We start from the raw sequence: 12,382 nt of genomic DNA on the forward strand, positions 1-12,382 counted from the left end.
TCTCTCTCTCTCACACACACTCACACACACACACACACACACACACACACACACACACTCACACACAGTCTTCCTTCTGCTGTCCAGCTTTCTCCAGGGAGCAGTCTAAACATGGTTTCAGAGCCAGGCCAGTCAACCCTCCAGCAAAAACACAACAAGTGCAGACACAAACACTTAACTCCAAATGCCTGTCTGCCTCCCATGTTTTGGCGGCACTTCTCTCTTACGTCCTCAAAGTTTGTTCATTTGTTTACCCTTGTCAATTGTGGACAACAGAGGTTAATTGATTCCCTGCTCTTATGGCATGTCACATCTGTGTGAATTCAAAACTACATGTTATACATATCATACAGTGTTGTTTTATGGAAATCAATTTGCTTTCACTAATTTTTTTTCTGCAAGGAAGTCCATCCGAGTTCCATTGTCTGCAAATGACTGACATTTGCAAAATTCATGATTTGTCTTCTGAGTTTGGAAAATGAAAGATCAATTCCAGAACTATATTTTCGAGTTGAGTCTCTAAATGAGGATGGGATTGTCATACTGTCAAAGACAAAGTGATACATTGTATTATGAGAAACCCATATGAAAGACGGAAAGATAATGTCTACATTTTGTGCCTTGTTCCTTATGATATCAAATTTTTTTTTATTTTTTGCCCCACTTTCTCCATATCTGTTATTTGTTCCTATAATGCTACTTCCTGTCATTTGTGTGGATATCTCAAAAGTTGTCATTGGAATGCAACCTTTTATTGGGCTATTGTGCCCCCCCCCCCCCACACACACACACACACTTTTACGATGAGACACTTAGCCAAGACATTTCTTCTTAATATGATCATGACACTTTAGCTTTGATGAGTAAATACAGTTGCAACACCCCAACAGCACATCCTGTTTGCATTCTACATGGGGGCATTAAGAATGACTGATGAAAATGTGATTGTCTGGTCCAATAAAGGAATGAGGTGAGTACTAGCAGAAAGTCTCAAAAGAAGGGATGCCGGATAATTATTGACCTTATAATTATATGGCTGTTATTAGGACTGAAGATGCCATATCAATAAATCTGACATTACTCAACTCAAGCAAAAAAAACAAAGAAACAAAAAAAACATTCAAGAATCAAACTGAATATCCAATGAAGCCTTACTTCGCTGTCGGTGCGCTCCTTTTGATTGGAAAGTGCTGTCATAACGTAAACTTTATTGCTCACAAAACAACATATGGGACATCTTTGTGAGGAAATCAAGCTCTCCTTTCTACTTAATACGCCCTGTAGTAAATGTGCATTGAAGGCACATTAAACAAACATGACATCGATAGTTTGGGATTTCTTCAGTTTTTCTTCAGTCCCTACTGATTTATGGATTTGTGATGTTATTCCTGCTAGCTTTGTTAGCTTGCTAGGTCTGACCACACAGTGGCTGGATGAGAACTTCAGACTTTACAGGGTTGTGTTCTATGCAGTGCTCAGTTATGCATTTACTTTATTTCTTTTTTTACAATGCACATTTTCAATTTGTTTAGTGCACTTGATGAATCCTTACCCAAGATTTTGTCTACTCTTCGAAGCCTGTTATTTGTTTAATTTTGTATCTGCCATGTGCATTCAGTCGCGTGACATGGAGTAGTTACTTAGTCAAGTAAAAGAACTTCCAGAAAGTGATCAAAGCTGTTGTACGAGTATACACACCTGCATGTTAAGTCGCAGGTCAATGTCCATCTGTACTCATTTGTATGCAAACGCCATTTGACATTCAGGTACTGTATCTTTTCATTATGCACTGAACTATGCCTAAAGTTTACATTTGACAAGCCATTCAGAACATAGTATTTTCTTGAAATAAATAAACGTGAAATTCTAGAAACAGAAGTTTTTGATTTTTCTTGTAATAGTGATGCCATATTTGGTTAGGGCAAATCTGTGAGTATCGCTTTCTTCATACCACAAGTAGGTCTTGCTGCTGTGTATGAACTTAATTTCTAGAACATTTTACAATCGTAGTATCACTTTTACAGTTCTGCCAGCCAGGAGGTTGGAAGCTGTCCAGAGAGAGGAAAGCACCCACCTTCTTCACTGTCGTGCTGACGGATATTGAATCAGACAGACACTACTGCTCCTGCCTCACTTTTTATGAGGCTGAAGTCAATCTGCAGGTAAGATTGCATACACAGAGCCAGCTGTAAACCTTTCCAACATGATGTCACAGATATTTGTAGGTGGAAGAAACTCTGATTGCACCACGAGCAAACAAACCTTTTGTCATCTGACCAAGGAAGAGCAAATTAGAAAACAGGGACAACGCCTTGAAATAATGATTTTAGCTTTCTTCTCCACCGCCGTTGTTTGAATATGAGGTGTGAGTTGAAAAGAAGTTATATGAGATTAAATTGGTTCCGAGGGAGATGGAATGCTAGCGGTGATTCACAAAACGGTAAGTTAGCTTGCAGGTTTGCCATTATATTTTGATCAATTACTCAATGAGAACCAACCACAAATGTCATCCATACCTGTGGGAAACTGTTTTCCACAAGCCCATTGATGGAGGTTTAAAAATGAAACCGTTTTGTGGTATATCTGGCTGTGATATATCCTAACACAAGATTTTTATGATCGTTATCAGTTCAAGGCAGCGGCAGTCAATGCTCTTTTATCATATTAGCTTGTTTCGTTTACAGCTATCACCATGTTTGACACATGATGCGGTGTGCTTTGGATCATGAGTTGTTTCCTTCTACTTTTCTCTTCCCATCATTCTGATACAAGTTGGCCTTTGTTTCGTCTACAGTATTCAAATTATAATAATTTGTTGTCTCCCATAATCATACGATCATTTGAAGGTCTTCAGCTTTTTAATAATGGACCAAACTTTTGAAGTGTTTGCTCTCCTATTAGATTTATGTTGTTTTCTCAATCTCCTCATGTCCACATTCACTTGCAGTGAGATCTCATTGGACTTGAAATGTATTAGATGATAAAATCTTTGTCATAGTCCAAATACCTCTGGACCTATGGGTACTTAAGTTTGTGTGATGCACACTTAAGAAGATCCTGATTAACTATGAGCCCCCCCTGCTAACTCCGCACTGCTGCACGAGCCTCATTAATCCTGATGTAATGAAATCTGAAATCTCAGGCTCCTCACCCTGTTTTAGATTGCCACGATAGTAAAATTAATTTTGTTGAACGCTCACACAATGAGTGTGAAATACTTTTCGTTTGGTATGTCGCCTTCATAATGCTTAAAGGTCAACAGGGGGATTTTGGTTGAGCAAGATGACGGTTTTCATTTTCTGTTTTCTATTTTTGGATTATCTTTTTTTTTAATGTTCTTCGGCTCTTTGTTTTTACTTCAAGGAACGCACATACGTGACATCGTCAAGAATTAGGAGAAAACAAAAGTCTGGATGAATCCAGCCTAATAAAAAGCATGCCGGACACTGATAGTAGAGATACAATGATCTCGTGCTCACCTCGGCTTTGGATTTACTCATGCATGCAAGTCGATATCCCCGTCTATCACTGATCACAACAGATTCAATGGATCTTGATTAGTGTATGATTATGAATGACCTCGTTAAATTCTCTCCGCCAAAAGCCCACAGAATACCAAAGTAATTGTTTCACTGTGTTTGCCTTTGCAAGAGGCCTCCAATGGCTCCTGTCATCCTGCCCATTGTGATTTCACATCCTTTAACATGTGCACGGCAGTCGTCAATCACATTCCAGTTTGATCAGCAAATCGTTGCTTAGGTGATTTTGAGATGGAACCTCATAGAAGAAATATGCGCCACGTCTCAAAAAGTGGACTAGTCACTGCACAGGAATCTTTCAAAGAAACAATTGTTGATGATCTTTTCTTTTTAACCTCACAGTTGTGTGAATCAGACCATAATTTTTTTCATCCTTCCTGGTGTAAAACCAAGTATACATTTCCCCAGAGGTTGAAAAGCAACATTGGACAAATGACCCCATCATAGACAGAAAATGATCAAAAATAGCCCTGTTGTTTTGCAGAGGAGCCAAATGACATCCTTTGTTGTCTGTCACTAGCTGTTAAAGTTCTTCATCTGTGTAACACACTGCAGACCACTGGATCATCCTTTTTCAGTCAATTGTTTTTCATTCGTACACCTTTCCTCCTCAGATATTTGATTGTAGTCAAAAAAACATGTGGGAGTGTTAGGCCTGCTTTACCTACCCAAATAGCGGGTCCTAAATTAGGTGTTCACTTACCCAAATAGATTACGCATGTTGTTGGCAGCAGGTGATGGAGACCACCATATCGAAAAGAGGAGCATTGCAAGCTCAATATGAAATTTGAAGTGATGGAATTGGCAGTGTTGGTGGAAGACCACCACTTTACTGATTTATTGAAAAGAAAACCTGTTGCTCTTACAATTTTGATGAAGCCAGCAAATGAAAAGAAGCCAAGTTTTGTTGGATTTGACTCATCCCGAATGCCCATCCTTGATTAACATTCCATTTCAAAATTGGGAAAGCACATCGGAAAAACTGCTGCGGGACAGGTGAGCGCCAGGAAATTAAATCGACTCACCTGACACGACTCCCCGCCAGACCTTGGATCATTCAGAAGCCCCAAAATGGATGAATAAATGAAGTGTTAGAATTTTTGTGTCTGGGATTTGATAAAAGTGTTACATGAGCTCAAAATATTAGTACTCCCTGTCACCTCTCATTTTGCTTGCACCTCTTCGTAATGATTCCGCTCAGTGGGGCCGTTTGTTGAGAACATTTGTTCCTGTTAACTACCTGCGTGAGGAAAAATAACAAACATTTATCAAATCCCATGTCAGTGTTGAGGTCTGCATTCATGTAGATTATAGCTGACATGATGTTCTTCTGCAGGCCTCACATTAGTTGCAGGGAGAGAAGCAAAAGCGCTTACGTTGGCCAAAGCCAAGCAGTTCACTCCATTGTCACATTCATGAAATACACAATCAACAATTATGACCACATTTACTCAGTATAAACTACTTTTGCAGTCGAAGTATGTGTAAAACAAAAAAGTTAATATTTTTACATTTGAGCTAGTAGGGTAAAGTTACAGTAAGTACAGCGACTTAAGTATTATTTATGTATGACCTATACAGTCATCTTTGCTACCCTCTTACTGATGTGATCCCTTAAAACTCCACTTAAATGTCAGTTCCTTCGTCTGCGTCAAGGTCTTACCTTCTAATCTTTTAAGGAAAGTCATGGGATTGGCAAGCAGGCTGTGAATTCCACACCAGAAGCAGGAAGTATCTTAAAATAAACAGCCTATCAATAAGTGTTAAAAGTTAAACCGAGTGGTCTTATTTTCCCAAAGCAGATATTACTCAAATTGTTCTCTTATCCTGCCACCTGACTATAAATTAAACGCAACTGTATTATACCACCTATTCTTTGAGTCAAGCTCATCCTGATAAGGAACTCCAAGGACTATATTTGGCCGTGTGCCGACATCTTGTTCCAGCATAACAAACACACATTCTTCAGTTCCACATAAGGCACTGAAGATCTTCTTGAAACGTGACATTGTTTGAACAGTCTTTACTCTAAATGAATCCTTATCTGCCGAATCAAATTTCCGAGAGTCCAGCCAGGTGGCAGAGGAATGTTTTGCGCCTAGTAATTGAACTGAATCCTAAATATAACGATGAAGTGGGCCCCTCGTCTGAATGAGATTTTTTTTTTTCAGATTCTCCTGGCATGTTTTCAATTGAGTGAAGAACTATACTAGAATCTGATAAACGCTTTAGTCAGGAATGAACACTCCTGGCTGAGGATTCACCCAAGATTACTGTGATAAGCATTTTTTATCACAGCTTATCATTTTGACATTCATTAATCACAATTATGGTTATAAAGTGTTTTTGCCAACATTAGAGGAAAGATGCAGTTCAAAGTTCAAATGTTGTGCAAAGGTTTGCATCTTGTAGTCCTCTAATAATTCTCAAGTTTTGCATTTTTCTGTTTGTTGGGCCCAACATATATCTCATGTGTTCAATCTGGAAGAATAAATATTTTTAATCATATATCATTAATACACCAAATATTACAATAACAAAAAAAATAATAAATAGCCAGGTAGGAACTTGACTTGTCTAATGTATGTTGTACTTCTTCCTCCAAGAATTATGTTGTTTTTTTACCTGCTTCATTTTAGCAATTGATAAAATGAAAATTCATGGTAATTTGGATGCGCCGATTTGGAGAACGTCTTGGGATTTCAGCTCATATGAGCTTTTTGGTGCATATTTTCAACTGTAACTTGTGAGCGAATCGGAGAAAAGGGTTCCTCCGAGGAGCAAAGGAAACCAAAGGTCGAGAAGAAACTTATGTTGAGAAATAATGAAATTCTGCCATCTTCATCTCGTCTGCCAAAAGAAAGTCAACATGATTAGGGAATGTGGATTTTAGGTGCCAATCCTAGCTCTCATTGTAATATATACAAATCCCACCTGAGTCTTAAGTTGCAGGACCAGCTGAAGTATGGGAAAAAAAAGTGACTTATAGCCTGAAAAATACTGTACTTTTCGATTAGAATTGTGGTTGTCTCCATCAAATAATTTCTTGTGGTAATTGTATTTGTGTTCATTGTTCCGCTATTCATGTTTCAGTTTTGGAATGTTTGCTACAAAATAAAGAAACATAGCCAAAGGCTATATCCCATTGAGCGGCGACAGTTTGCAAGTGTTCGTGCACGCCCGAATGTTGATTTTTCATTCGCCAGATGTCTTTGAGACTGCGACCTTGAAGGAACCCTGACGAAAATCAACATTCGGGCCATGCACAAACACTCGCAAACCTCCGCTGCTCAGTGGGAATCGGGCTTAAGATCTTGAATCTTAGATTAGCACCCTCAGCCATCGGAACAATGTACATCTGTTATAAAAGACAGTCATATGCTTCACTCTACTTTATCTTGATCTGGGAACGAATAGTGTGTTTGTTTTATATTTCCCTGGGGTGTGATGAGTGCACATGGCGTCTAATGACGCAAATACGCAAAGGACCTGTCGGAAAACATCTTGCTTGTTTTTTGAGTTTAGGACTAGCTACACTAGTATTTTTCCAAACACATGCATTGGATGTGAGAACTATCAATTACACAATGACTTTGAACCGGGATGTAAATAGCGCTGACATGTTCCATTTCATGGTTTTAAGTCTTCTTTTTTTTTTTAAATCCCAGGGATCTAAAAGTATCGAGGTTGACGAAGATGAAGAGGTGGAAGAGGATTGCTTGATCCAGCCAGCTCAAGTGTTTGCTCCAAAAAGTCTCATTCTCGTGTCGAGATTGGATCATCCAGAAATATTCAGGGTAAAAAGGCAAAATGTGATTGATTGATTTGAAAAAACTATCTTCTGTCTTGTTCCGAAAACCTTCATTTTGAATGTCTCTGTATATGTTGTCCTTCCAGGGTTGTTTGGGACTTATCTACACCGTGCACATTGATAGCCTTACTGTCCCTTTAGAGGGTTTGGTGGCCAATCTGTTTATATTTCACGTCCCTGTGGCTGGTGGATCCCAGGTATTGTTCAAACTATAGTATTTTGTATTGATTTTGACTGTTTATCTTTGTCGGTGGCCATGGCTTCATGATGAAATTTTACAACAGGTGACTGCCAAGATTTCCACATAGTGTAACCAAAGTCGAAGGTCAAAATAGTGAATATGCTTTTTTTTCCCAGCTTCAGAATGTCAACATCAGAACAATCGGACAAAAAGCTCACCCGCAGCCCCTGTTGAGGATAAGCAGTATAGAAAATGGATGGAAATGTCTCATAAGCTAAATGCCACTCTAATTTTGCATGTATGTTAACATTCCTCATGAAAAAGCAAGCTTTTTCAATAGACGTTTGAAAGTAGAACCAGTGATCCAACTCAATGCTGATCGTGGACTGAAGAAATAAGAAGAGATGATACAGAATAGAATGCAACTATAAGATACCAAGCTTATTTTGGACATGAGCTCCACTACTCATGTCATAATTACGACATTAACAATTCAAATAGTGGCGCCTTCTTAACTTTTTAAATGTCGTTACTTTATTACTGCTGGTGAGGGAAATCTAAATATTTGCCTCCCATTGTTCTGAGAGTTCAGCTCCTGTTCAAACACCAGTAAGAGGAAAGCATTTGGTATGTCCCCAGCATGACGCCTCTTCAATTCCCAACACCTTAAGTGTGCCTTTAGGCAAGGGAACAGATGCATTAGTGAAACTAGCACATCGTAAAACCTTACTGGTATGCGAGGAATTATATGAATGAAAAAGATGGATTTCCCTTCAACTTCATATTTGACTTTTGTTGCCGTGTCTTTAAAAGACAATGGAGAAATTCCCAATTCACAGCAGCAAAGTTATGAATGGAAGAAGTAGAACAACAAAATATGTGTGCATCCTGCAAGCAATGATGACTGTTGCATCAGCCAATTGATCGAAAGAGCCAACAGTGTTGCGCACTTCATGAAGACACATTCACTCACAAGCACGTGATTGAAATTACATTTTTTTGCAGCTTGATCACTGACATTTTAGTTGTAGCTGTGTGCCCATGCAGCCTTGACTAGAAAGTGCACCATAACTAGAAATGATTGGCTGTCAACTACAATGTTTTTTGACATTTATTGTCATGTTTTTTTCTTGACAGAAGCTATTTAGCCTGGGAGCAGGTGACCGACAACTAATCCAGACGCCTCTGAATGACACATTACCTGTCACATGCAAGAGTGTCGCTCTGCTCTTCCAGCAGCTAGGTGCGTCCCGCCACTGAACGACCAGTTAGTCATTGTTTGACAGCAAACCTACAAGATGCCCTGTCATGCTCATGTCATTTAGTCATGTTTAGCTGCGACACGGTAGGGATGGTGTAGCATTCACTGCATATATCAAGAATTCCTTCTTCGTTGAGATTGCCTGAAATGTCGATCCCTTTATTTGCTCTTAATCTTTTAAAATAATATTTAAAAATATTCCTAAAATCCCCTTCTTAGTTGATTCAACCCAGCATCTTAATATTTTTGACATGACGTGGTGTAAGTTAAGTCAGTCTTATCAGATTTTAGAGCCCCAATTCCTTTGGCTAAATCCCAAGTGCAGATTTTTAGAGTCAGGAGACATTTGGATTTATTGTATTGTAAACGTGCCCGAGGCAAGATTATGAGGTTTTGACCTCCCATTAGTGATTCTGCAATTTGCTCGAAGCTAGAACAAGCACATGATGAAGATTTGATGCCGTTTGTTGGGCTCACGTTGCTCCATTTGCACAATATATGAACTTATGCTTAAGCCAGTTGTACGGCCAGTACAGTACATGCTGAGTTCATTGTGACGCGTGTAGCTTTTAGGATGTTTATCCGTCATCAAATTACTATTCCACACAGACCACTAATGTCGATGATGTATGTTGTATTTTTAGACTTTAACCTCACTTTTGAAGTAAGCCGACGAGTATCTGTGATCTTGGGGTGAATTAATTACAAAATCTGATTTACAGTGGAAAATTGGCATTCGTCGAGCCTCATTTGGGGACAAGAATGTGCTTGAAAACACATTTGATTTTATTTCGTGAGTGCACATGGGGGGTACTTACACGATATGCTAAGCAAGGTCATGTGGAAGTTATGTTTGTAGCCAATCTGCGGAAAGAAAACAAAACTGTTTTGACATAAAAGCCAAACACGTCAGTCATTACACATCTGTTTTCATTTACCTGCAAATGATTCTGTTGCTCCTTAAAGCAGATTTTAGGACATGCATGTGTTGGCAAGGTGCAAATTCATTGCTCTTAATGCCAAGAAAAGCTCCATTCTCCGAAAGAATCCGGTGCTGCCCTATTCATGTTTGATTTGCTTTAGTCAAATTCAGGTCCTTCAAGATCAGAAGTAGGGCAGTCACACTGAATCTCTGCTCAATTGCGCTTCCGTCCGTCCATCCATCCATCATCCATCTATCAAACCATCAAATTACTGCTGGGGTTGAGTTGCAGGGTCATCAGATTTAGCAGGGAAGCCCAGACATCCGTTTCCCCCAACCACTTCATCCATTCTTCTGGGGGGATCCCAAGCCATGAGAGAGAGTCTCTCGAGTGTGTCCTGGGCTGTCCCTGGGGCCTCCTCCTGGTAGGACATGCCTTGAACACCTCAGCAGGGAGGCGTCCAGGAGGCTCCTGATCAGATGCCCGAGCCACCTCATCTGGCTCCTCTCAAGGCAGAGAAGCAGCAGTTTGACTCTAAGCACCTCCCAGATACCTACACTTCTCAACCTAACTATAAGGGATAACCCAGACACCCTGCGGAGGAAAGTGCTTGTATCCGCAGGCTTGTTCTTTCGGTCTTTGGGCAGGATCTCATCCTTGACTCACAGAGGGCACCCCACCCTTTTCCAACTGAGGACCATGACATCAGATTTGGAGGTGATGGTTCTCATCCCAACCGCTTCACACATTGCTGCGAACTGCTTCAGCGAGAGTTGATGATGGTCTGATGAAGACATCGGAATCACATCAACTGCACAAAACGAGTGTAATACTGAGGTCGCTAAACTGGACTCGCTCAACGCCTCAGCTGTATATATTAATTCTGTTCAGGTCATGAACAGCAGCCGTGACAAAGGACAGCCTTGCCGGAGTCTAACTTTCATTAGAAACGACTCTGACTTACTGAGGGCAATGCGGCGCAAACAGCTCGTATTGAAATGTCCAGGTCCACATAGTCCTGGAGCACTCTCTCCAGGACTATGAACACCTGTGCCAAGTCCACAAAGCATATGTTGACTGGTTGGGGCAAACTCCTTTGTACCCTCCAGAACCCTGCTGAGTATGTCACTGCTGGTCCACTATTCCATGGTCAGGACGAAAACCAGACTGCTCCTTGTCCCTCTGAGGTTGGACTTCCCGACGAAACCACCTCTATAGCCGTCCGAAATAGACCTTACCAGGGAGGCTGAGGAGTGTAATCCCTTGGCATGTTACAATTGGCATGTTGCGTCTATATTTTTGTTTAGTGTATGTACTGTACAGCGTCATAAACAATTAATGGATGCCTGGAGTGATTTACTGTCATAATATATGACCAAGCATTTCAAGTATCCTAAATTAGATCAAATCCCCACACATTTTCCAAGTAACCCTAAAAAACACATTCCTCCCTACTCATTTCATCGGATTACTCTTTTACAAACATCCTCCTAAATTGTCAAGAAAACCCGCTGCCCAAAAAGGAGCTGTTCTTTCATCCCCTGACATTTACTGTCAGTCTTTTGAACAGGCCAGAACTAAAGTACAGGTATGTCTGTATATATCCATCTGCTGCCCATGTTGCTGTTGTAGCGACAGGTGACAGTTTATAGCTGTGCTGAGTCCCTAATCCCTCTTTGATTGGCTGCTCACGTACATTGTTTTTGATCATTATCTTCAAAGCATGTCCGCTATGACTCGTGTTAATCGTTCATCAGATTCCTCTCGGGTGCTATCAGTAGTTTTTTTGGCATCTGACCCGCAAAGAGAACAAATGTAGCATTTCCACTAATTCGTCCACCCTCCTACCCAAATAAGGATTGCAGAAAATGACCTACAGACTGGCGGCTCGCCACATCTTTCGGTGTGCACAGGTCACTGAAGTCAGTGGAGAGGAATGTGTGTTAAACATGACACACTGTGGAGGAAGTACAACCCCCCCTGAACCCCCCCGGTAGTGAGATAAAACCGGCAATCAAGAGTGCTGCTGTTTGTTTGTTTGTTGCCTTTGTCTCCACTGTTATCGGGGACTGCTGCTGTCTCTTTTTATTTCAGGCTCGGAAATGTGTCACTGTTTTCATAAAATGAGTAAACACCTGGGTCTGACATTAAGCTGGGGCCGTCTCAGGAGAGTTCTTCACATAGTGTACAGCATTACTATTTGTGCTTTTTAGTGTATTAGGAATCTACTCAAAAGGATCAATTTGCTCATCTTCAACATTTAAGATGTTCTCAGTGTCCTGTTTATCAGTGTCGAGCTGGACTCGGGGGTGCCAAACATCCAGCCCCAGCGCCCCCGGTGGACCCGACATGTCTGCTAGTGTTCCTCTTTCTTTTGTCATTCCTATTTGTGATTAATTGATCTGTCAGATACTTGGTAGGAAACAATAACAGGAACTGTAAACTTAGAATTCTTCCTGCTTGTCACACTGGGATTTGAAACATTATTATTAATGTATGCGACTCTTTCATTTCCGTTGGTTGGCCAAAGTTAATACTAATGAGTCAACTTTTTCGAGGGCTTTAAATAGTTGATACAGCCAACAGACTGGTGACTCCAGTACCGTGGTCATTACTTTGTTTAGTCTTTGCCTAAACATTTTATATATTTTTTTAACTTAGCGGTGC

At 40.4% G+C, this 12,382-nt stretch overlaps 1 protein-coding gene across 2 annotated transcripts in view; it reads left to right on the top strand.

Moving 5' to 3' along the window:
• sbf2 (SET binding factor 2) overlaps positions 1-12,382 on the top strand; it is a 92,259-nt gene that overhangs the window by 37,165 nt on the left and 42,712 nt on the right. For both annotated transcript variants that reach the window (XM_019886633.1, XM_019886634.1), the window contains exons 3-6: positions 2,025-2,162; positions 7,208-7,336; positions 7,437-7,547; positions 8,669-8,774. In XM_019886633.1, coding sequence (XP_019742192.1) covers positions 2,025-2,162; positions 7,208-7,336; positions 7,437-7,547; positions 8,669-8,774 — 484 coding nt within the window. The remainder of the gene's footprint in view (positions 1-2,024; positions 2,163-7,207; positions 7,337-7,436; positions 7,548-8,668; positions 8,775-12,382) is intronic.

The sequence above is a fragment of the Hippocampus comes genome, unplaced genomic scaffold (assembly GCF_001891065.2).
Source record: "Hippocampus comes isolate QL1 unplaced genomic scaffold, H_comes_QL1_v1.1 scaffold261, whole genome shotgun sequence".
NCBI classification, from domain to species: domain Eukaryota; kingdom Metazoa; phylum Chordata; class Actinopteri; order Syngnathiformes; family Syngnathidae; genus Hippocampus; species Hippocampus comes.